Source organism: Geotrypetes seraphini, chromosome 2 (assembly GCF_902459505.1).
Source record: "Geotrypetes seraphini chromosome 2, aGeoSer1.1, whole genome shotgun sequence".
In the NCBI taxonomy this organism is placed as follows: Eukaryota; Metazoa; Chordata; class Amphibia; order Gymnophiona; family Dermophiidae; genus Geotrypetes; species Geotrypetes seraphini.
The window spans coordinates 427,717,206-427,742,094 of NC_047085.1; the positions used below are offsets into that span (position 1 = coordinate 427,717,206).

Sequence of the window (24,889 nt, forward strand, 5' to 3'; positions counted from 1 at the left end):
AAATAATCCCAATTTCTGGGAAACAAATATCAATACCTGAGGCACGGCCTGTAAAATCAAAGACCGCGACACAACTTGACAAACATGTGTTATAAATAGACTGCATAAAGGATAAGGGGTTGCAACCTCCCGCTCAAGTAACCCTGAAGAAACAAGTCAGACTCCTAGAGGGCAGAATATTGGACCTGGAAACACTTTGAGCAGTGGAGGAGGAGGACAGGGATGCAGAGAACGTCAAGCTAGAGGAAACCATCAAGGAAGAAGTCCGGGAGCTAGAGAAGTTAATCGAGGAGGCATACAGGGAGGCCGTGGAAAATCACCACCTACAGTGGAACTGCTGAGATAACCTGCAGAGAGTGAGGACCATCTGGAGGACAACCAGATAAAGCCGAACTACTCAATAGCTACTTCTGCTCAGTCTTTACCTGTGAGGCGCTGGGATCCGGACCGCAGCTACAGACAAGGGGGTGCTCGGAGGACCCGTTCCGGGATTTTGAATTTACCGCAAGCAACGTCTACCACGAGCTATCGAAGCTAAAAGTGAACAAAGCCATGGGACCGGATAATCTACACCCCAGAGTACTTCGGGAATTGAGAGATGTCCTGGCGGAGCCGTTAACAGCACTTTTCAATCTTTCTCTAAGCAAGGGAAAAGCTCCCTTGGACTGGAACACCGCTAAAGTCATTCCACTCCACAAAAAGGGATGTAGGTCAGAGGCCGAAAATTACAGACCGGCGAGTCTCACATCAATAGTGTGTAAACTTATGGAAATGTTGATTAAAAACAGATTGGATACGATTCTGGATGACGAACGACTGAGGGATCCCCACCAGCTTGGATTTACGAAAGGAAGGTCTTGTCAATCCAATCTGATAAGCTTCTTTGACTGGGTAACAAAACAACTGGATGGGGGAGAGTCCCTGGATATCGTGTATTTAGACTTCAGTAAGGCTTTTGATAGTGTCCCACACCGTAGGTTATTAAACAAGATGAATACGATGGGACTAAGAGAAACATTTACTGCATGGGTTAAAGACTGGCTTAGTGGTAGACTTCAAAGGGTGGTGGTAAATGGTACTCCCTCAGAAACGTCAGAAGTGACCAGTGAAGTGCCGCAGAGCTCAGTCTTGGGTCCAATACTATACTATTTAATATCTTTGTAAGGGATCTGCCTCAGGGACTTCGAGGTAAAATTACATTATTTGCCAATGACGCTAAGCTATGCAAACGTTGTGGGCAGCGCAACTGAGCCCGACAGCGCAACCATGCCCGACACTATGAGGCAGGACCTACTTTTACTGGAACAATGGTCTAATACTTGGCAACTGAGGTTTAATGCCAAAAAGTGTAAGGTTATGCACCTTGATAGCGGTAACCCCTGCAGAACATACACCCTGAATGGTAAAAACTTAACAAGAACTGTCGCAGAACGAGACCTGGGTGTAATCATTAGTGAAGATATGAAAACTGCCAATCAGGTGGATAAAGCTTCAGCCAAGGCTAGACAAATGCTGAGTTGCATCCGAAGAAGTTTTATCAGCCGAAAGCCTGAAGTTATAATGCCGTTGTACAGGTCCATGGTGAGACCTCATCTGGAATACTGTGTTAAGTTTTGGAGGCCACATTATCAAAAGGATGTGAAGAGAATGGAGTCGGTTCAGCGAATGGCCACTAAGATGGTCTCAGGACTTAAGGAGCTCCCATATGAAGAACGTCTAAGCAGGCTGCAGTTACATTCTCTTGAAGAATGCAGAGAGAGGGGTGACATGATAGAGACATTCAAATATCTTACAGGCTGTATTGAGGTGGAGGAAGATATCTTTTTCCTTAAGGGTCCCACAGCAACAAGAGGGCATTCGCTCAAACTCAAGGATGGGAGATTTCATGGTGAATCAGGAAATACTTCTTCACCGAGAGGGTGGTTGATCGATGGAATGGTCTTCCACGTCAGGTAGTTGAAGCCAGTAACGCGCTCGACTTCAAGGGATGATGGGATAAACATGTGGGCTCGCTTCGGGGAAATGCTTAGAAGGAGGGTTCTTGTTGAGGGAGGGTTCTTTGAGTGGGCTGACTTGTTGGGCCGACGGCCTTTTTCTGCCATCATACTCTATGTTTCTATGTTTAACCACAAGGGAGAAATGGGCGACACCATAGCGAGATCTGGAAACAGCGGAGGGAACCCACAAGAAGACGAGCCCGGTGCAAGCCAATGCCAGGATGAGGGAAGATGGAAGTGCACAGAGGACACAGACCTACGGCTGGAGAGATGGACATACACCAGAGACATGGACCTGAGGCTAGAGAAGCAAGAGAAGATAGAGAGGACAGCGATCGTCATGGGGGACTCCATCATCAGACAAGTCGACAGCCACATAGCAGGAGGAAGACGGGATCGGCTGGTGACCTGCCTACCGGGAGCCAGGGTAGAAAACATAGTGAGCCGCATTAACAGGATCATCGACAGCGTGGAAGAGGAAGATACGGCAGTGGTGATCCATGTGAAGACAAACAACATGAGCAACAGGAACTACAACAGAGAAGTACTGAAGGACAAGTTCCGGATGCTAGGAAGGAAGCTGAAGACCAGAACACAGAGGGTAGCATTCTCGGAGATCCTGCCAGTACCCAGGGCTGACGAGAAGAGGCAGATGGAGCTGCAAGCAGTCAACGCGTGGATGCGGCGCTGGTGTGAGGAAGAAGGATTCGACTTTGTGCGCAACTGGATGACGTTCTGGGGGAAGAGCAAGCTCTTCAGGAAGGATGGACTCCACCTCAGCGGAGACAGAACGAGGCTACTTGCGAGCAACATCAAGAGAGAAATTTTTAAACTAGAAAGCAGGGGAAAGCCGACAGTCGACCAAGAGTCGATGGTTTGGGAACCAGTATACCCAGAGGATACCGTGCAGAAAGATAGCGGGGCAGACTCACCAGATTATAGGCAAGATAGAAATCCTGATGGATCGAAAGGGACACAAGAGGGAAGGAAATGCAAAAAAGTAATAGGCCGCAAACTCAAGTGTATGTACATGAACGCAAGGAGCCTAAAGAATAAGATGGGTGAATTAGAAGCTATAGCACAAAAAGATAACCTTGACATTATCGGCATCACGTAAACATGGTGGAATGAGGAAAACGTCTGGGACATGTGCTACCGGGATACAAGCTATACTGCAGAGACAGAGTGGGACAAAAAGGTGGGGGCATTGCCCTATATGTCAAAGTTAGACAAGTTCCTGCTGAACCGGAGTATACGCAGGTAGGGCTGGTCTCAGTTAGGGCACTGGTCTTTGACCTGGTGGCCGCCGCGGGCTGCTGGGCGTGACAGACCACTGGTCTGACCCAGCAGCGGCAATTCTTATGTTCTTATTTAGGAACTTCCGCAACCTCCTCAGATGAAATCCAACATATCACAGCAAACAAAAACATTATAACATTGACAGACTCTTGTGTACGCAACATCTCATCTATTCTAGTGTATGCTTATGAAGGGAATTTTTTTAAAATAAAGTAAAATTCTGGAATCTCTTATGACACACCCAGAATCACTTCAGGGCACACAGTTTGAGAGACACTTTTTTGATGTAATATCTAGTGCAAACCATTTCCTATATGAGAAATTGTAGCACCGATCAGAAGAATATGTGGGTATGTAACACATTCTTAAACCTCTCCACCCATGGCAACTTCCGCCAATTGTATGCAAAGAACATGGATGTGCAAGTTCAAAGCCAGATCAGATGTTACACTACAATGAATTAATATAAAAATAAACAGCTACACTCAAGAGATTGTTTGTTATTATTAAGAATGCCTAACAATGGGTTTTCTAACAAAGCTGAATGTTCATTTCATGAAACAGTTTTTAAAACAATATGGAAGGAAATATAGATATATGATAGAATATCACCTTTTCTGTTGAAGGAATATTGGTGAGCAGTAAGCTACAGGATCCCTTACAAAATTCTTATTTTGGCTCATATGGCCTTCTATACTTGTTTTCCTCTTTTTTATATAATTTTTTTTTTATTCCTTATGAACTGACAAGATCTTTGCAGACTTCACCACAATATCCATTTGTACCTACTTATTTGAAAATACTTCTTGTTTTCAGGTAGTTATTCCTTAGATATGGAACAGTTTGTCCCTATACCATGTATTAGTTGAGGGCAGTTTTGGGACTAAAAATGGCCAAAATTGGTGTGACCTGTTAAGGCCATGCACACTTCTCCCCTACCTTACCACATCCCTCCCCACAGAATACCCTCTCTGCTGACTCCCTACCACCACATATTGACAGGAATGTAATTTTCTTGAAGTAATCATAGGTTAAATAATATGGATTTGTACTTTGGGAGGAGGTTTAAGATATGGAGAGGTTCTGAAATTAGCTGCAGGTGATGGTTGTGGTTCTTGTGCCAGCCTTATGAGTGCTGACATTCCATAGCCGCCTCACAGTACTGGGAGCCTGGGAAGAGTGGTTGCAGGAATGGCTCCAACTCTGTTAGAGCCTTGGGGTCAACTAGGATACACTGCCACTCATTGCAGCAAACACAAAGTTGGGAATCAATTAAGCAGGGGGAGGGACAGTCCTGGCTCTCTACTTACCCTTTCTCATTGGCTTCTAGCGTTGTGATGTACAGCTGGTGGGCCACATACATTTGAACAACATGAAGCTGGGAGTGAATGAGGGAAGATGCTGGATTTCCATTCTTTCCTTCCTTGCCTGAAGGACAGAGCAGCCACAACAGAGGTGGCACACAAAGTGATAGGAGACCAGGTGGGCTGACTAGTTATGGTTTATTAATCTTGCAATACTGTCTTCTGAACTGAACAAACATCAAGATGGTTTACAATAAAATATAATAATGAGACATAAAAAAGAAAGAAAAATTAAAATATTTTAAAAGAAACCAGAACAACAAAGGAAGAGGGGAACAGGCCTATGGTTAGAACCTCAGTGCACTGTGACTAGCTCATCTGCAGCAACCATTATCTCCTCCTCTCCCTAAGAAATCCCCCATGCTTGTCCCAAGCTCTCTATTGGGAGATTATTCCATGTATCTACCACCCTTATATCACTGATTTTATTTCAGTCTGCCTATGTTTAGTTTCTACACTAACTATACACTTAAATAAATTAGAGCTCCCTTCTTCCACAGTTCTAAGCCCATTGTTGTTTAAAAAAATATCTTTTCAACTTGGCTACTCCTACTTTAGGAATTCTTTGCCAGCAAGAATTAGATGCAAGACAAATTATTTGAAATTTCGGAAATTGGTGAAATCTTGGCTACTTGAAAAATGGATTAGGTTCTTATATTCATATTATTTTGTAATAAGTGTATGATTTAAACTTATTGTAAACCATTCTTGAGCCACTGGTATAGATGGTATATAAAATTGCTGCTGTTGTTGCTATGAAAGGGTAAACATTGGTTATGAACAAGCTCCGGTTATGTGCAAGTTGTACTTCTGTCCCAAGCCCCTTGAGCTTCTATTTCTGTGGCTCGGAAAGAAAGACATGGCCCTCTGCCATGTTGAAACAGATTCCCCAAGTATTTCCGGCTTCTTAGCTCTAAGCTCAATATCTCTCCTTTCTTGTCTCTCCCTACACTCCTTCTTGGAAACTCCATTCATCAGGCAAATCTCTCTTATCTGTACCTTTCTCTTATACTGCCAACTCCAGACTGCATCCTTTCTCTCTTGCTGCACCTTACACCTGGAACAAACTGCCTGAGTCAGTACATCAAGCTCCGTCCCTGGAACTACTCAAATCCAGAGTAAAAGCCCACCTCTTCGAGAATGCATTTAATTCATAACCCCCTTATCCTAAGTACCTTGAGCAACTCACTAAACCCCTACTTGTCCTGTTAGCTGTTAATTTAGATTGTAAGCCCTACTGAGCAGGGACCATCTCTTAAATATGTTGTACAGTGCTGTGAATGCCTATCAGCACTATAGAAATGTTAACTAGTAGTAATAGTAGTAGTAGTAGTAAGGAGAGTAGATATAGGGATTGAGTTGGTTCCAAGTGGCTTATCCAGGGACTGATGATCCAACCTAGGTTATGTAAGAGCTGGACCACTCGTGCCACCACTGCTCTTTCCCTTTCTGTTTTGGACACAGCTCTTATCAGTTAATCACCCAAATACGGAAGTAACTATATCTCCACCTTGCAGAGATGCACTGCTACCACAAACATCACCTTGGTGAAATTTCATGGCACTGTTGCCAGACCGAAGGGCAGTGCAGCGAACTAGAAATGCCTTCCCAGCATGTGGAATCTTAAGTATTTCTTGTATTTTGGGAATATATGAATGTGCAGATACGCCTCCATTAAAACCAAGGAGGCTAGAAAGTTCCCCGGCGCCACTGCCGAAATGACCAACCAAACGGTTTACAAGTGAAACTGAGGCACTTTCAGAGCTGCATTGACAGACTGCAGATCTAGGATAGGTCTCCAGTCCTATGAGTCTTTCTTGGGAACTATGAAGTATATGGAGTATTTGCCCAAGCCTGATCCTTTGGACAGTATGAGCTCTTCTAATCTAATCTTCCATTTGTGAACTGCATTTCATTTACATCAGCACACAAGCTAGATGTAGAACGCTGCAGCTACGTTTAAAAAGGCACTTTTTATTCATGTCAAAAGAAACAGGTTTACACAGCCACTGATGCTCAAATCTCACTGATGTTTTACCAACAGGACCTCTGAGGAAGGCAAAACACTGCCAAAACATGGTCTGTGTAGGGTCAATTTCCAGTTTGTGAGCATCAAAGATACAGTGTGACCACTGGATTTCTTGACATACATTGTTGTACCTTATGTGTATTTGATTTTTGATCATACAGTACTTTGAGAAATAAATATTTTATCATAAACTACCTGTTACTCCAGAAACTTGTCGTTCCACTTTGTGTGGCTTCTGATACTCTTGATTTTGGCTTGTGGAACATTGGTCCTCTTCTGTGGATTTTTGGTTTGCTAAGAGTCATATGACCATTACTTGAACATTGACCACTTTTTCTGGCCATCTTGCCGGAGAGTCCACAAACCAGTCTGTCAGAGGGTGATATAATTTGAGCTGGAATCACTCTCAAAAGATATCCAGTACCTAACAATCCGAGCAGACCTGTTCCCAGGCCTCCCAGTAGACTGACAGCCCTCTCCTATCTGAAGAGGTGTGGCCACTGACCTAGCGTCATTGTGATTTCTTGGAGGCTGCTGTGGTGTGAGACCCTGAGGTCACCTGCTGCTGCTAAACCTCTCTTTGGACCCCTGAAATGATCTCTGGGCAGAGAGTCCTCTACAGTACTGACGAAAGCACTAAGATCCACAAAACTTACTTCAACCAGATCCCCTGGGAGCATGTGGTCTGCTGTCTGACAATGCTTTAGGACAGGGGTGTCAATGTTGGTCCTCGAGGGCCGCAGCCAAGTTGGGTTTTCAGGATTTCCCCAATGAATATGCAAGAGATCTATTTGCATGCACTGCTTTCATTGTATGCTAATAGATCTCATGCATATTTATTGGGGAAATCCTGAAAACCCGACTAGATTACAGCCCTCGAGGACCGACTTTAGCACCTGTGCTTTAGGGTGATGATCTGTCACACTGGTCATCCAATCTTTTACCAAAGAGCATTTTGCCCTTTAAAGGGTAACCTGCTCAACGTGGCCACGAAGTGGAATCTCTCACCTACTACCAGATCTATAGCATTCTGTATGCAGAAATAGAATCAGCAGAAACCTTGTTCATGACTGATTATGTCATATAGTGCATCCGCTACATAATCAACTCACACCATAACCAAACAGGGGTGAACGTTGTCATCCGATGCAGGAGTCCAATGTAAATGGGTATGGCATATGCGTGCCATGAATGAAGCCGCTGCTGCTGCCTTAATTCTTAAAGCCAAGGCCTCTAACTGCCTTTTGAGGGCTACATCTAGCCTGCGATCCTGCACATCTTTCAACATCACTCCTTCACTAAGGAGAGAAATATACTTGGTAACCAGAGCTACCAAAGAATCTACTTTATTTTTTTTATTATTTAAATATTTATTAAAGATTTTGTAAGATAAACAATTCACACAGTGCAATACTCAACATACACCGCAAATGCAGAAGAAACAGCAAATACAAATGAAAAAGCACAACCACCTTACAATTTTCACCCTCAGACCTCCCATCCCCCCCCTGACCCCACCCCCCAAACACAATATCCCCTAACCAATGTTCTCCAATACACCCCCCACTATCCCCCATCACCAAGCAGAACAACAAAGTTTCAAGACCCCCGAGACCCCTTACAGAGTGGCCAACAGTGCCCCAATTTTGTTCCATGTTGAGTGGTGGAGTGTATAGTTATGGCGACGTTTAGCCACCTCCATCTCCATCCTCCCCATGGATAACAAGCCATTGATCCAGTCAAAATGGGTTGGGGCTACCTTATTTTTCCAATGATTAGCTATTAAGCATTTTGCTGCCGCCAAACCTCAGCGAAGTAGTTTGGTTTGCCAAAGATGCTCCCGAGTATTATGTAAGCCAAGCAAGCAGCACTGTGGAGTCACTGCAACACGGTCCCCCAGGAGAGCAGGCATGTTACGAGCCACTGCAGAACAAAAGAGGCCCAAGCCCCTTGAGCTTCTATTTCTGTGGCTCGGAAAGAAAGACATGGCCCTCTGCCATGTTGAAACAGATTCCCCAAGTATTTCCGGCTTCTTAGCTCTAAGCTCAATATCTCTCCTTTCTTGTCTCTCCCTACACTCCTTCTTGGAAACTCCATTCATCAGGCAAATCTCTCTTATCTGTACCTTTCTCTTATACTGCCAACTCCAGACTGCATCCTTTCTCTCTTGCTGCACCTTACACCTGGAACAAACTGCCTGAGTCAGTACATCAAGCTCCGTCCCTGGAACTACTCAAATCTAGAGTAAAAGCCCACCTCTTCGAGAATGCATTTAATTCATAACCCCCTTATCCTAAGTACCTTGAGCAACTCACTAAACCCCTACTTGTCCTGTTAGCTGTTAATTTAGATTGTAAGCCCTACTGAGCAGGGACCATCTCTTAAATATGTTGTACAGTGCTGTGAATGCCTATCAGCACTATAGAAATGTTAACTAGTAGTAATAGTAGTAGTAGTAGTAAGGAGAGTAGATATAGGGATTGAGTTGGTTCCAAGTGGCTTATTCAGGGACTGATGATCCAACCTAGGTTATGTAAGAGCTGGACCACTCGTGCCACCACTGCTCTTTCCCTTTCTGTTTTGGACACAGCTCTTATCAGTTAATCACCCAAATATGGAAATAACTATATCTCCACCTTGCAGAGATGCACTGCTACCACAAACATCACCTTGGTGAAATTTCATGGCGCTGTTGCCAGACCGAAGGGCAGTGCAGCGAACTAGAAATGCCTTCCCAGCATGTGGAATCTTAAGTATTTCTTGTATTTTGGGAATATATGAATGTGCAGATAAGCCTCCATTAAATCCAAGGAGGCTAGAAAGTTCCCCGGCGCCACTGCCGAAATGACCAACCAAACGGTTTACAAGTGAAACTGAGGCACTTTCAGAGCTGCATTGACAGACTGCAGATCTAGGATAGGTCTCCAGTCCTATGAGTCTTTCTTGGGAACTATGAAGTATATGGAGTATTTGCCCAAGCCTGATCCTTTGGACAGTATGAGTTCTTCTAATCTAATCTTCCATTTGTGAACTGCATTTCATTTACATCAGCACACAAGCTAGATGTAGAACGCTGCAGCTACGTTTAAAAAGGCACTTTTTATTCATGTCAAAAGAAACAGGTTTACACAGCCACTGATGCTCAAATCTCACTGATGGTTTACCAACAGGACCTCTGAGGAAGGCAAAACACTGCCAAAACATGGTCTGTGTAGGGTCAATTTCCAGTTTGTGAGCATCAAAGATACAGTGTGACCACTGGATTTCTTGACATACATTGTTGTACCTTATGTGTATTTGATTTTTGATCATACAGTACTTTGAGAAATAAATATTTTATCATAAACTACCTGTTACTCCAGAAACTTGTCGTTCCACTTTGTGTGGCTTCTGATACTCTTGATTTTGGCTTGTGGAACATTGGTCCTCTTCTGTGGATTTTTGGTTTGCTAAGAGTCATATGACCATTACTTGAACATTGACCACTTTTTCTGGCCATCTTGCCGGAGAGTCCACAAACCAGTCTGTCAGAGGGTGATATAATTTGAGCTGGAATCACTCTCAAAAGATATCCAGTACCTAACAATCCGAGCAGACCTGTGCCCAGGCCTCCCAGTAGACTGACAGCCCTCTCCTATCTGAAGAGGTGTGGCCACTGACCTAGCGTCATTGTGATTTCTTGGAGGCTGCTGTGGTGTGAGACCCTGAGGTCACCTGCTGCTGCTAAACCTCTCTTTGGACCCCTGAAATGATCTCTGGGCAGAGAGTCCTCTACAGTACTGACGAAAGCACTAAGATCCACAAAACTTACTTCAACCAGATCCCCTGGGAGCATGTGGTCTGCTGTCTGACAATGCTTTAGGACAGGGGTGTCAATGTTGGTCCTCGAGGGCCGCAGCCAAGTCGGGTTTTCAGGATTTCCCCAATGAATATGCAAGAGATCTATTTGCATGCACTGCTTTCATTGTATGCTAATAGATCTCATGTATATTTATTGGGGAAATCCTGAAAACCCGACTAGATTGCAGCCCTCGAGGACCGACTTTAGCACCTGTGCTTTAGGGTGATGATCTGTCACACTGGTCATCCAATCTTTTACCAAAGAGCATTTTGCCCTTTAAAGGGTAACCTGCTCAACGTGGCCACGAAGTGGAATCTCTCACCTACTACCAGATCTAAAGCATTCTGTATGCAGAAATAGAATCAGCAGAAACCTTGTTCATGACTGATTATGTCATATAGTGCATCCGCTACATAATCAACTCACACCATAACCAAACAGGGGTGAACGTTGTCATCCGATGCAGGAGTCCAATGTAAATGGGTATGGCATATGCGTGCCATGAATGAAGCCGCTGCTGCTGCCTTAATTCCTAAAGCCAAGGCCTCTAACTGCCTTTTGAGGGCTACATCTAGCCTGCGATCCTGCACATCTTTCAACATCACTCCTTCACTAAGGAGAGAAATATACTTGGTAACCAGAGCTACCAAAGAATCTACTTTATTTTTTTTATTATTTAAATATTTATTAAAGATTTTGTAAGATAAACAATTCACACAGTGCAATACTCAACATACACCGCAAATGCAGAAGAAACAGCAAATACAAATGAAAAAGCACAACCACCTTACAATTTTCACCCTCAGACCTCCCATCCCCCCCCTGACCCCACCCCCCAAACACAATATCCCCTATCCAATGTTCTCCAATACACCCTCCACTATCCCCCATCACCAAGCAGAACAACAAAGTTTCAAGACCCCCGAGACCCCTTACAGAGTGGCCAACAGTGCCCCAATTTTGTTCCATGTTGAGTGGTGGAGTGTATAGTTATGGCGACGTTTAGCCACCTCCATCTCCATCCTCCCCATGGATAACAAGCCATTGATCCAGTCAAAATGGGTTGGGGCTACCTTATTTTTCCAATGATTAGCTATTAAGCATTTTGCTGCCGCCAAACCTCAGCGAAGTAGTTTGGTTTGCCAAAGATGCTCCCGAGTATTATGTATGCCAAGCAAGCAGCACTGAGGAGTCACTGCAACACGGTCCCCCAGGAGAGCAGACATGGTACGAGCCACTGCAGACCAAAAGAGGCCGATGATCACACAATCCCACCAAATATGTAAAAAAGACCCCACTTGCTTACCACATCTCCAGCATTGATCAGACACTCCAGGAAACATTCTATGCAGTCGTTCTGGGGTATAATACCATCTAGTCAGGAACTTATAAGCGTTCTCTTGAACCAGGGCACACGAAGAAGCCTTATACACCTCCTCACAAATAACCCCCCATTCTTTAGTGGTGAAATGCAACGCCAGATCCCCCTTCCAATGCTTTTGAAAGGAAAAATGAGTAGGTGTATGACCTCTCCAATACCGGTAGACCACTGATAACGGTCTAGGAACCTTCTGTAAAAGCAGCCACAAATTCTCCAAGTGTTCCTGCTCAAGAGGAGAATGGGAACCCCACCCTTGAGCCTGCATAAAATGTCTGATCAAGAAATAGGCCAAACAGTCCCCATCAGGTAAATCAAATTTCCTCTGGAGCATAGCAAAAGAGAGAATCCCTGAGGTCCCCATCAAGTCTCTAAAGACATGCAACCCTTTCTGAGACCACCGAGAAAAAACCCTATTTTCTCTGCCCACCCGAAATCGAGGCTCCGCTTGTATAGTAGCCAGGGAGGACACTAAAGCTCCATTACCCAATTTAGCTCGTACTTGGGTCCATACCCCAGCCAAGTGTTGTACAAAGGGGTTAGAAATACTATGGATCCATTGGCGCTGTGAACCGGACACCCAAAGCCTGTTCCTCAACAACTCACGGCCCCCATATTCCTGTTCTAGCTGTACCCCATTTGCGTCAGGGTCAAATTCAAAATTTCCGTCGTATCCAAATTTATTTTAAACCCCCCGAGACGCTCCCATATACATCAAAAAGCTGCAAGAGGTGCGGTAGAGTAACCTCAGGCTGTCCCACATATGATAGAATATCATCTGCAAAAAGCGCTACACGATGTTCCACCCCATTCCGCAAGAACCCAACCAGATCAGGATGGTTCTGAATACCAAAAGCCAGAGGTTCTATAGACAGAGCAAACAACAAAGGCGAGAGCGGGCAGCCCTGTCTGGTCCCACGATAGAAGGAAAAAAAATCCCATGGGGTATCATACAGGGCACGAATCCATGCACTGTAGGTGTCCCCCAGACCCATACGACCCATCACATCCCAAAGAAATCTCCACAAAACCCTATCAAAGGCTTTTTCAGCATCCACAGAGATCAGGACAGTTTTGTCCGGATGGGCACCAGCCTCCCATAGCAAATTAAGGGTTCACCTAATGTTATCACTCACTTGTCTTCACTGTATAAACCCAGCTTGATCCTGATGGATCAAGGAAGGCACTACCTTCCCCAAGCGCATGGCAAGAACCTTAGCCAGAATCTTAGCATCCAAATTTAGTAACAAAATGGGACAATAGGACCCACAAGACAATAGGTCCCTCCCTGGTTTCAAAAGTATGGCCACTCCAGCTTCTCCCATTGTTTTTGGTAGATGGCCCCCCTGAGGAATTCCATTTGCCATCCGGACCAGGAGGGGTCCCAATTGCACCAAAAATTGTTTATAATAACGACTAGTGTACCCATCCAACCCCGGGGATTTGCCATTTTTCAATGCCCTGATCACCCCCAGAACCTCGGACAACTTAACAGGTTCCTGTAAGTATTCCCGATCCAAAACCGACAACTTAGGGAGCGGAATCGAGTCAAGGAATCTAGTTTGAGCCTCCTCATCCATAGGTCCAGGAGGACCATAGAGCTGAGAATAAAAGTTCAAGAACTCCTGCTGGATCGCCGAATCAGTGACCTTCGACTCTCCTCCAGCTGCACCCCGTATACGAACTATAGTGGCCCGACTTTGTTGAATCCGAATGTATCTAGCAAATTGTACACTAGCCTTATTACTATGTTCATAGATGTTAAGTTGAAAACGTTCGTGGATCCGGTCCGTTTCTGCCTCTTGAAGTTGGTAAAGTTCATCTTTCACCTGCTGCAATTGAGCCAGTGTCTGAGCATCTCGCTGAGCCTGATGAACCATTTCCAGCTGAAACAAACGTTCGCGGAACTGGAGGAAATGTTGGGTTCGCTGACGCTTAAATCTAGCCCCCCATTTAATAAGTTCCCCTCGAACCACCACTTTTAGTGCATCCCACAAGGTGGCATCAGAAACATCCCCCGTATCATTCAAATCCAGATAATCCCGAATAGTGCATTCTACAGCTACAACTACCTGTGGGGAGTTCAAGAGAGACTCATTAAGTTTCCAATATCTGTGACCCCCCCGGCTCCAACATACCGGTGCAAGCCATCCAAACAGGAGCATGATCTGAAATATGCATTGTCTCTATTTCTGCCTGTTGGAGCCCTCCCATCTGATTCCTATGAATCCATAACCCAACCAATCTAGTATATGTATTCTGGGAATGAGAGTAGAAGGTGAACGTCTTTTGGGAGCCATGAAGCAAGCGCCAACTATCCACCAAGCCAAGCGAAAGCATCATAGCGCGAAGCGCTTTAGCAGGGCTCTGTAGTGATCTACGCCCCCCCCACCCGAGTGATCTAAAGCAGGATCCGTGGGGACATTGAAATCTCCTCCAAGATATATTGCTCCATGTGCAAAAGCGCCCAAGTCTGATTGCATACCCCTAAAGAAAGCAGCCTGAGCAGTATTTGGTCCATAAATATTGATAATAGTCAATGGGCGACCCTGCAACACTCCCTTCAAGGCCAGACATCTACCAGCCCTATCCCAATAAATCTGTTCCACCTGCAGTCCCAATCCCTTACGCACCAGAATGGCCAACCCTCCTGCTCTTTTAGTAGCTCCCTCACCTTGATGTGTCCAGATCAAGTCAAATTGGGGTCTTTGAAGGAGACCAACATCTCTGGGTTTCAAGTGGGTCTCTTGTAACAAACAAATATCCCAGTTCATACGTTTTAAGTCTCGGAAAACCATGCTCCTCTTGCCAGGACTATTCAGCCCATTTACATTCCAGGATCCTATGAGACCCTCTGGGTCTTTGGCATCACATCACCTCCTATCCACCTCCCATCTTCGGTCAGAGCCCCCCACCCCCCTCCAAGTAGCCAATCCTACTAACTTTGAATCAGCCAGGTCAAGAAAAATGAGTCATTTCGAAGAGGCTCATACATTTCCCAGTTTCTTTCTCCGCAATCATTCTGTCCATCCACGCCCTCCCAAACATCTATGCTGTACACTCACCGCACCATACACACCGTCACAAGAATGCAAACCCCCCAAGCACTGAAGTAGCTGCTATTGCACAATGAAATAGAATGCTGAAAGTCCTTCAAAACATAGTCCTATAGAACATATATAAACCACAACAGGAAGTATAACAGTGCAAACACTCTAAAGCACTAATGCTGGGGGATGAATGGAGCGGTCCCCAGTACAGGCATTTATCTAAAAAGAACAAAGCAAGTAAAGTAGAAACAGTTCAAGTGCCCGATGTGGATGGTAGGTTAGGCTCGATCAAAGCACCCAAGCCCCGGCCACAGGACTCTGCAGGAGTGCCCGGAGAGCTCCGTTCTTGCTGATCCACTGGCATTCTACAGCTGACTTCTCTCAAGGCGATCCAGGCATCTGCCAAAGTGTCTACTCTGTGATGTTTCACGTTCACAGTAAATAATAATCCAAACGGAAAGAGACAGCGATAACGGTAGCCTTCAGCTCGCAATAACTGAGTAACTTCCCGAAAAGAATGCCTTTTTTGCAGGGTCGTAGTTGCCAGGTCCTGGTACACTCCGACCTCCATCCCTTGCCAGATAAAGTTGGGACGCCGCCGAGCTGCCTGGAGAATCCGTTCTTTCACCAGAAAATCTCCAAGACAAGCGATTATGTCTCTGTTCCCAGCCCCACGAGCAGGTCCCAAGCTTCTATGGGCCCGCTGCAGTGCAATAGGACATGATCTGCCCGGTCCTCCTCCAACAGCAATTGGGTGCAAAAGTCCTGCACCACTTCCCGGGCATCTTTATACCGGTCGGTTTCAGGAATTCCTTTGAAACACAAATTATTGCATCCCAATCGGTTTTCCAGGTCCTCAATGTGCCGCTGCAGCTCATCAAACTGTGTCACCTCTGCGTCCATCACCGTGGACTTCTGCAGAGATGTCTCCAAGTGGTCTAGCCGGCCCTCAGCAGCCAAAACTCTGCTGCCCAGATCGCTCACCTCCGCCTGTATCTCCACTAGGGCCGCCTTAACATCGGAACGGAGTCCCACCATTTCGTCCTTAAGTTCCCGGAACCATCGTTCAAGGTTCCCCTCCACCAGCCTCTCCCCTAACATAGAATTAGCTTGAGAAGATCTTGCCTGCGAGATCACAGGCTGCTGCGCCAACTTGTGCGGAGCCGTCGGGGAGCTATGAATCTGCGATCTGGTTTTCACACTCGCAGCGCCCAGGAACTGGAATTTTTCTAACTTTTTCTTGCTCGCCATACATTCAATGAATGTATGCACCGAAGACATGCTCGCACTCAGCAGAAGAAAGTTGTTAGCAAACAGAATAGCTCGAGCCCCAACAGAGCTTAGAAATTAAGCAGCCATACTTCTCGGTGATGTCCCTCTTCCAAAGAATCTACTTTAGGCTGAACAAACAGCTGCTGAAATTCAGGAGCCATGGGATACAGCTTTGATATAGTCCTAACAACCCGTAAGGAGCCCTCCGGGGCCTCCAACTGCTCTATAACCAGCATATTAATAACAGGATGCGAGGGAAAAAATGTGGTCCGAATTTTAAAGCTGCTCATCACAGTGCACTTTATTGAGGTTTGCAGAGATTCCAGGTTTATCTCTCGCAGAGAGTCAGTAATAATCTCAAGCAAGGCCATCGACATGAAAAGATAGTGTACTGTTGAGTCCTCCCCCTGGTCAAGCGTTACCACCATCTCTTGACTGCTGGCTTCTGCCTGAGACACAGAATCTCCTAAAATTTTAAATTAGTTTCCTTCCAGGTTTCCACATTTCCCTCCCTAATGTTTTTTCCATTTATGGTTCTCCTCTGTACTTTAAAGCATTGAATTGTAGTTCTGTCCCTTTTTACCTTGTGTATTGATTAGTCTGTAAGTCTGTTGGTCTAACCCATTATTTTAAATTTTAAATCATATGTTTAAATATATGCTTATATTTTTTATTAATGTTATATCTTGCTTAGTAAAACTAAATAAGCGATTCATCAAACTAAAATAAAACTTGAAACTTAAAATTTGAAAAGGGAAGATTCATTCTGTCACACTAAAGGCATGGACTCTGACTCCCCATTAGATCAATCCTTCTTGGATGGGTTCTGTCACACTAAAGGCATGGACTCTGACCCCCCCATCTGCCCAATCCTTCTTGGACAGGTTCTCAGATTCCAGATCGGTAACCTGCTCTGGCAGGAATGCGCGCTGTGAGGAATGATCACCCTGCTCAGCCACCAGCATGCCCTTGGACGGCGCAGGAGAACCCCAACAACTTATGTAGGCTTTCCACATCAAACTCACGTAATCTAGGGCAAAGCCCTGAACAAGAAGCCCCAAGGACCCCTTCAGGGACTCACCATGTTTTCTCTTGGGCACCATGCCATCCACTCATCTGTGTTTTGCCAATCACCATCTAAGGGCTCAGGGAGGGATTTTCTCCCTGAAACACGAGCCATATGTAATCCCCTGCTCTAGAGGAGGCTAAACCTATAGCTCCTGTCCCCCCCCCCCCAATGTGCTAAGCAGAAAGTAGTGCAGAGACACTCCTCAGCTGACTATGCAGTGCAATCCTAGCATGATATGGGGTAGAAAGGTCTGAGAAGTCCATTAACACTCAATTTTAACCCAAATTGAGATGTTCTGAGGCAGATAGAGGCTTTTATTTTGGTGCCATAAAATGGCCCAGGGATCTTCCCTAAAGTTCAAAAAATTCCAAAAAGTGGGTTTGGAAGTGAGAGACCTTATTTATATCTAGCCCCAGAAACCACTAATACTTGAATTTTGGGAACCTCCCCAATTTTCCCATAGACTACTATAGGCTGTTCTCACAGTGTTGGACTGCTGCTGTACTGGTGCTTTTGCCTGCTTCAGCTTATTCTGCAGCTGGAATCTGGAGAAGACTTCTGCCTCTAGTGTCTACAAGATACGATCTTCGGGCTGCCAGTCAGACCGAAGTCAGTCTGAGATCTCAGACCCCCAAGAATTCACATTCTTTGATGGGGGTGGGGGCGAAACACAGCCGGTATCTGCCGAAGCCCTTCTGGACCGTCATGAGGACAAACAGCATGTGCTCAAGTACCAGATAAATCAGGAGCACGCCTAGCTTCCAGGGGAACAGACACTGAGCTCCACAAATGAAAATACAGGTCGGCTAAACAGGTTCCCTAAAAGGTTGCCCTGCTAGCTGTAGACTTCTGTGCAGCAAGTCTGTGTTTTCTCTTGGACAGAGATGCCACAGGGCTACTGGAGCTCTCTAGAACAGTGTTCTTCAACCGCCGGTCCGTGGACCGTTGTTGGTCCGCAAAAGTTTCTTGCCGGTCTGTGAAGGATCTTCACAAACTGCACTCTAGGCAGGCAGAGAGGCTGCGGTGCCGGCGTCAGCTGACTTGCAATTTCCTGTTGCTATTGCGTATGCCGTGACTGCTGCCTCCTGCCTTCACCAAGTCTCCTTCCTCCTGCCGCGTATGTCTCCACACCTCCAGACCAATAGCGGCAGCTCTGCGTGCTTTTAACTTCAGCACACAGCTGCCCCTAAGCAGTAGTTTAGCCGCGGTTTCATGAGGCAGCCTCGGGGCCTTTGGTAAGCCATCCCGCTTCGATGATGCGATGTGGGCCGGCCTACCAAAGGCCCCGAGGCTGCCTCATGAAACCGAGGCTAAACTACTGCTTAGGGGCGACTGTGTGCTGAAGTTAAAAGCACACACAGCTGCTGCTAGGCTAAAGAGAGGAAACATTTGCTGGAGAGGGAAGGGAAGGGAGGAGGGGTACTCCTGGACAGGGGAGGAGGGAGGGGAAGGGGCACTGCTAGACAGGGGAGGAGGGAAAGGGAAGGGAAGTGAAGAGCTACTGTTGGATAAGGGGAGGAGGAAAGGGAGAAGGTGTACTGCTGGACAGGGGAGGAAGGAAAATAGGAAGGAAACATCTGGCAGGGAGATTAGAGGAGGAGAACGAGTTAGGATGGAATGGAGAGATCAGATGAAAGAAAGGGGAGAGACAGAGGAAGGAGAAAGTAGAGAGAGATTGATATTGGGAAGGAGGTCAGATGAGAAATAAGGAGAGAAGGACAAAGATGCTAGATCTGGTGTAAGAGAAATAAAAATGAGCAGAATGAATCATGTAAAAAGGAGAGAGGGGGCACAGGCTGGATGGAAAGGGGAGAGGGGCATAAAAAGAAGGCAGATACCATATGGAAGGGGGAGATGCTGGATTGAAGAGACAGAAGGCAGACGCTGGATGGAAGAGAGTGAAAAAGACGATGAAAGCAGAAACCAGAGATGACAAAAGGTAGAAAAAATAATTGTATTTCTATCTTGTGATTAGAATATATCAAATTTGAAATATGTATCCAGCTAGAGCTGGTGTTTGACATAACTGGGGGCTCTCTCTGACCAGGGGGCAGTTGCCCTAGTTGCACTCCCCTAATACTATTCCTGTCATGTGTGACTGCAGTATTCTGTTAGCATGATATTTCTGTGTACCATTCTGTCATAATTTGGCTTATTCAGTTTTCTTGATAGTAGCGAGGATATATGTGAAGGGGAGGGGAGAGGGGTTTTGTTGATCCTTGCTCTGTATTATTTGTATTTATAAAATGACAATTATACAAAATATTGTTTCTTTTTATACTTTAATAACAATACGTTCAATATAAAATCATAACTATCTGAGGCTTGTACAGATAGGATCAGAGGTTTGCGGGACCGAGCTCACGGGGATGGGGCGGAGATGGGTTATTTTTAAATTTCAGTCTTACTAGTTTGCCGGTCCACAAAATAATTATTTTATTTCCGCCGGTCCATAGGTGTCAAAAGGTTGAAGAACACTGCTCTAAAACACCAAAGCCTTACAATTCAGATAGAAAAACAAAAAAAAAATAATAAAATAAAAACAGAACAGATCAGAAAGACACCTTCTCAACTCACTTGCAGAAGGGAAAATTGAGGAGACAAGGCAGAGCCCACAGAGGAAGAAGACAAAGCCAGTGGCATAGTAAGGGGGGAGGGGTGGCAGATGCCCCAGGCGCGCCAGCACCCCTCCTCCTCTCTGCTCTCCAGTTCCTTTCCACTCCTCCCCCCACCTTCATTTTCCTCACAGTACCTCTAGCTCTTTGCCAGTGCGAGCAGCAACTCCAATCTGCTGCTTGCACTAGCCTTGGTTCTCTCTCTGATGTCACTTCTGGGTCCCGCACCTAGGAAGTGATATCAGAGGGAGAACTGATGCTGACACGGGCAGCAAGTTGGAGATGGTGCTCGTGCCAGGGAAGTTAAAAGAGGTAAGTTAAAAGAGGTACAGGGAAGGGGTGTGTGTGTGCGTGCGTGCATATGGCAGGGGAGGGGGGCAAGGGAGAGAAGAGGGTGGGAGAGGGGCACAACTGCCCCGGGTGCCTCTCACCCTCACTACGCCACTGGACAGAGCTGAAAGATGAGTGACATTCTTCTGCAAGAAAATTGTGGCTTTACCCAACTAGTCAAGCACTGGAAAGAGAAGCCAATGAATTCTGTGGTTCAGAGTTGGTTGATCCCGAAATCCTTCATTATATACTAATTTACTCTTAATTCACCATTATTTGGCCTCCCTCACAGGCTCTGTTACAAATTTGAATAGCAGGTTTTATTCAATGGCTTTCCAAAATACCTATTCACTACTACAGGTTTTCTGACATCAAGCTGGAAGAATTGACCCTCACATATGTCTGAATATGTTTCAATAAGTGAGTTGATAGGAGTGTATAACTGAGTTTTTGTATGTATATGCAGAGGATTGTGACCCTCCATTTTGGTGGGACCATTCATTTGCACTGTTCTTGTTTAAATAATTTATCAAGGATGTTTCTGTTTAGCTTGGCTGGAATTCTATGAATTTTTTTGGTAAACATCACTGTAAAATGCCAAGGGCTTTTGTTCTAGGACAGTTTCCTCTGACTGTTTCTTGCTAAGCAGAAATCTCCATCCAAGGCTGCGTGAGGACACAGTTAGTAGTCTCTGAAAGAGCGACCACCCATCCATTAATACATTTCCTGCTAAGACACATCCATATTGCAAAAATAATGCACAAATGATTCAGTTACGGGTTCAGTTTGATGGAAAATGATTAAATTTCTCCATATTTGCTTCATTTTATTAGCAATCTTAAGTTCCAAGGTATGTTTCATTCAGAGAAAATGTGTAATATGCTGTATTTACAGCATTATTATAAAAGTGCCTGAATTCTGCAGTTGATAAGTTTCAACTTTAGCTATGAAGAGTTTTTTCTACGTTAGTTCATTTTAAATCGCTAATCGCTACCCTTTTCCCCCCTCAGTGCAGTGGATAATCATTAGAACTGTCAATCTGCTGCATATCTAGTAGATGTAAGGCATTAATTTGAAGGATGAATCGGTGATTGAAGAGACACTTACCCCTATAATCCTTGAAAATATTATAGCGAATGCTGGTTGCAGTCCTCCATTGATGATTGCACAAATTGTTCCAACTACAAAGTATGGCCATTCTTTTTTATTAAGCATCAGAATTTTTAGGAAAGAAACTGGGGGGACGACATCATCCTGGAAAACAAACATTTTGTGTTTTATTCATAAAGGGACAGGTTCTATAAATGTTGCCGTAGTTAGGCGCAGCTAGGCACCATAATTGAGGCCGCCCAGTGATGCCTAATTAAAATCCTCACCTAACCTAAATTCAATTAGCTTAAATGGTGTGGTAATTGACTGCACTATTGAAGTTAATTGATAAATTGATTTTATGTTCAAACCTGTTTTAATATAAAAAAGAGAACCATCAGAATCCAAAATATACAAAGAGTCAACAAAGCATGACAGTGCAAGGAAACACAACCCATCCAATCCCACCCCAACAAAGCAGAGCCTCCCCCCCCCACACACACACATACATGAGAACAGTAGAGAAGGTGACCAATAAATTGATTTTAAAAATTAAATTAAAAGTTAGGCGTGGAATTCCATGTGATGTCTAAGATGAGCCATCTTCTGAAGTCTAATACCTACCTAAAAAGAAGGTGTGATTATGAGCAGAGAATAGGCATGGTAGACTTAAGCATCGCGAGGCCAATTAAAACCTGGCCTAATATACCAGCAACTACCTCCAAAATGCCTAGCAATGCCTAAGTATGCCTAGATGCGCTAGGTGGGATTCTATAAGCAACGCCTAACAGTTAATTGACAATGGCACCACTGGCGCTGTTTATTGAATCCAGTCCAAAATAAATATCAACAGATGAATTCTAGGCAAAGCCTCTATACTTAGTTTTGAGCAGGTTGATATTTAAAGCAATTTAACCAGTCATATTCAAGGCAATCTAACCACTCAAAATATGCTGTACCATCCTGTACTTAACTGGTTAGTGTTACTGAAAATAACCAGTTAGTGCCAAATTAAAATCTAGATATTTTGGGAGTGTTGTAGGGTGAAGTCAAAACTTGGTCCTATTTTTATGTGATGCCCCATAGTCAGATAAATGCTGAATGCATTATTACACTACCTAGAGGCCCAATTTTGGTGTTTCAAGGAGAATGGGAGGACCCATATGATCAAATTTCTTGGAGTTAAGCAGGATATGACTGTCAGCAAATTAAAATTTAACATCACCTCTGGGCAGGTGTTAAATTCGGATCAGCTCAAGATAAGATAAATTTTACATAACATAACATAAATCTTTATATACCGCAAAAGCCTTTCAGTTCGAGGCGGTTTATAAAAGATTTAGGCTGAGTAGAGTCAGCAAACAACTACATAACTATACAGACTGATAATTGGAAAGTTCAGATGGGGTAGTAAAGCATTTCTTTTCAAAGAGGGAAGCTATCAGAGAGGTAAGGATGGTTATTGTCCAAGAGCTGCAACAAAAAATAGAGGAGGCATATGGTTTATTGTACCTATGTCAATAGTACTGTAGCTATATATATCAATATCAATTTAGTTCTATATTTTGCATGTGCATGCACACATAAGAGTTAGTGTTTTGTGTGCCAAAGACCCCAATATTAAGTAAGCTCTTTCTCAGTGTCCAGGAAGGGGTAATTTCTACTGTGTTTGGCACCCCCAATTGCTTTAAAATGTTGGTACCTATGCATGCATGAAACTTCTAGCAGCTATGCATGCTAATCAGTAGTGAATGTCACTAATTAGTGTACATAGTAAAAGGTCTTGACATGGAATCTGTATAGATCACCCAGAGTTGGGCATACAAATTTGCACACTGATCATGGATGCATATGCAAACTAATTAGCTAATTAGACATTATCAATAATTGATGTTAACAAGCACTTAATTGACAGTAATTGGGAGTTATGCGTGGGACTGCCCCATACTCTATTCTACATGCACATCTAAATTTCATAGCACAGAACTACAAAGGGGGTGTGGCCCTGGGAAGGGCATGGGCAGGTCAGGCACATTCCCAGACTATAAAGGTGCAATGTTATACAATAATGTCATTTACCTGCCTAACTACTATTAGTTGAGCATCAACCATTAGACTAGCCTTTGGTTGGCATACGCAAATGCTGGTGCCCAAAATTAGGCATGAGAAAGAGCTAAGCTATTATTCTATACAGGTTGTCCCATGCAAAACGTTTTTTATTGAATATTATCTTAGTTCATATCATCCTAGTGCCTAACTCTGGACTCCATTTATTGAATTCCCCCCTATCAGTAGTTTTTAGGGATTCAGTTACTTATATGATGGCAGTCATTTAAGAAGCTCTAATCCTATTTTGAACATATAGAAATCAGCATTTAGATGTATACACGTCTAAATCCCAATTTTTAGACAGCCAGGATATACACGTTCTAAACATGAACATGTGTATAGACAAAGGGATGTGGTCTGGATATATTTTTAGCAGGACTTGGGTCAGTCAAAAAGATAAAAATTTCCCATGTCACAAGGGAAGCAGTGTATGCCTACCAACATAAACATTGGAAATTACACCTCCTTGGGATATCTAGTTTTTGAAATTTGCTTGTTTTGTGCAGTGCTCTACTGGAGGTGTTTTCCCCTTAATCCCCCAGTGTTTCCTCCCCTCTGAAAACAATATGGTGGTATAACAAATCATCAATAAATAATGGATATTGGGCTCTGTGATAGCTTTGGAAAAGAGACATGTACGTTGCTGAAATGGCTATTGGTTCTGGTACATTCACATGTATGTTCTGAAATACTAACATACATATTTATCTTGCTATGCTGACCTCACTGATATTTTAGATGTTGGTGCTTGTAAAGAGGATGGATTCAAAACAAAACTTTAATGACTATATGGTAATTGAGTGTTATGATGGACAGTAGCTGTGCTTAGAAAGCAACTCTAGTAGTTGGGAAGTAAGGGCATTGCTGGTCTGTCCTGGAAGTGGGAAAGATAGATCAGGATCAAGTATGTATATTTTATTTCACTTCTTGGGCAAACTGGATAGACAATCCCAGTCTTTATCTTCTGTCATCTATTATGTTACTGTTTACTGTGGATGTTCCTGCCACATGTAACTGGTGATCCATTGCATATCAGCACATTCTGAATTTAGTGCCAATTAGCATAAATTATTAGGTGTTAACTGTCAATTATTGATGCGGATTAGCTTGTTAAATAATTATAATTAAAGTTGCACAGATTTGCGTGCACAGCTTGCACAGAATACAGGCCATAGGGCTAGATTCACAAACCTGCCCGGATCCGATGAATTCTTCAAAGTTGAATAGGCAGATGGGGGCGACTGGAGGAACGCCCCCTTCTGCATGCGCAGACCTCTGGGCCCGATAGAGTTGGTTGTTTTTTTTTTTCTTTTAAGGCAAGAACCACAAAGCCAGATACAAAAGAAGAGCAGAAGCTAGGAGGAGCAGTCTTCCTGAGAGGGAAAGAGGGATGTTACAGAATCATTAGCAAGGTGTAAAATAATAAGCCTCAGCCGGCAGCCTGGTG

General features: G+C 44.2%; 1 protein-coding gene across 1 annotated transcript in view; it reads right to left on the reverse strand.

Moving 5' to 3' along the window:
- The window catches only part of ABCB1 (ATP binding cassette subfamily B member 1), a 356,266-nt gene that overhangs the window by 102,985 nt on the left and 228,392 nt on the right, over positions 1–24,889 (reverse strand). Inside the window, exon 17 of the mRNA XM_033931220.1 lies at positions 21,352–21,498. Coding sequence (XP_033787111.1) covers positions 21,352–21,498 — 147 coding nt within the window. The remainder of the gene's footprint in view (positions 1–21,351; positions 21,499–24,889) is intronic.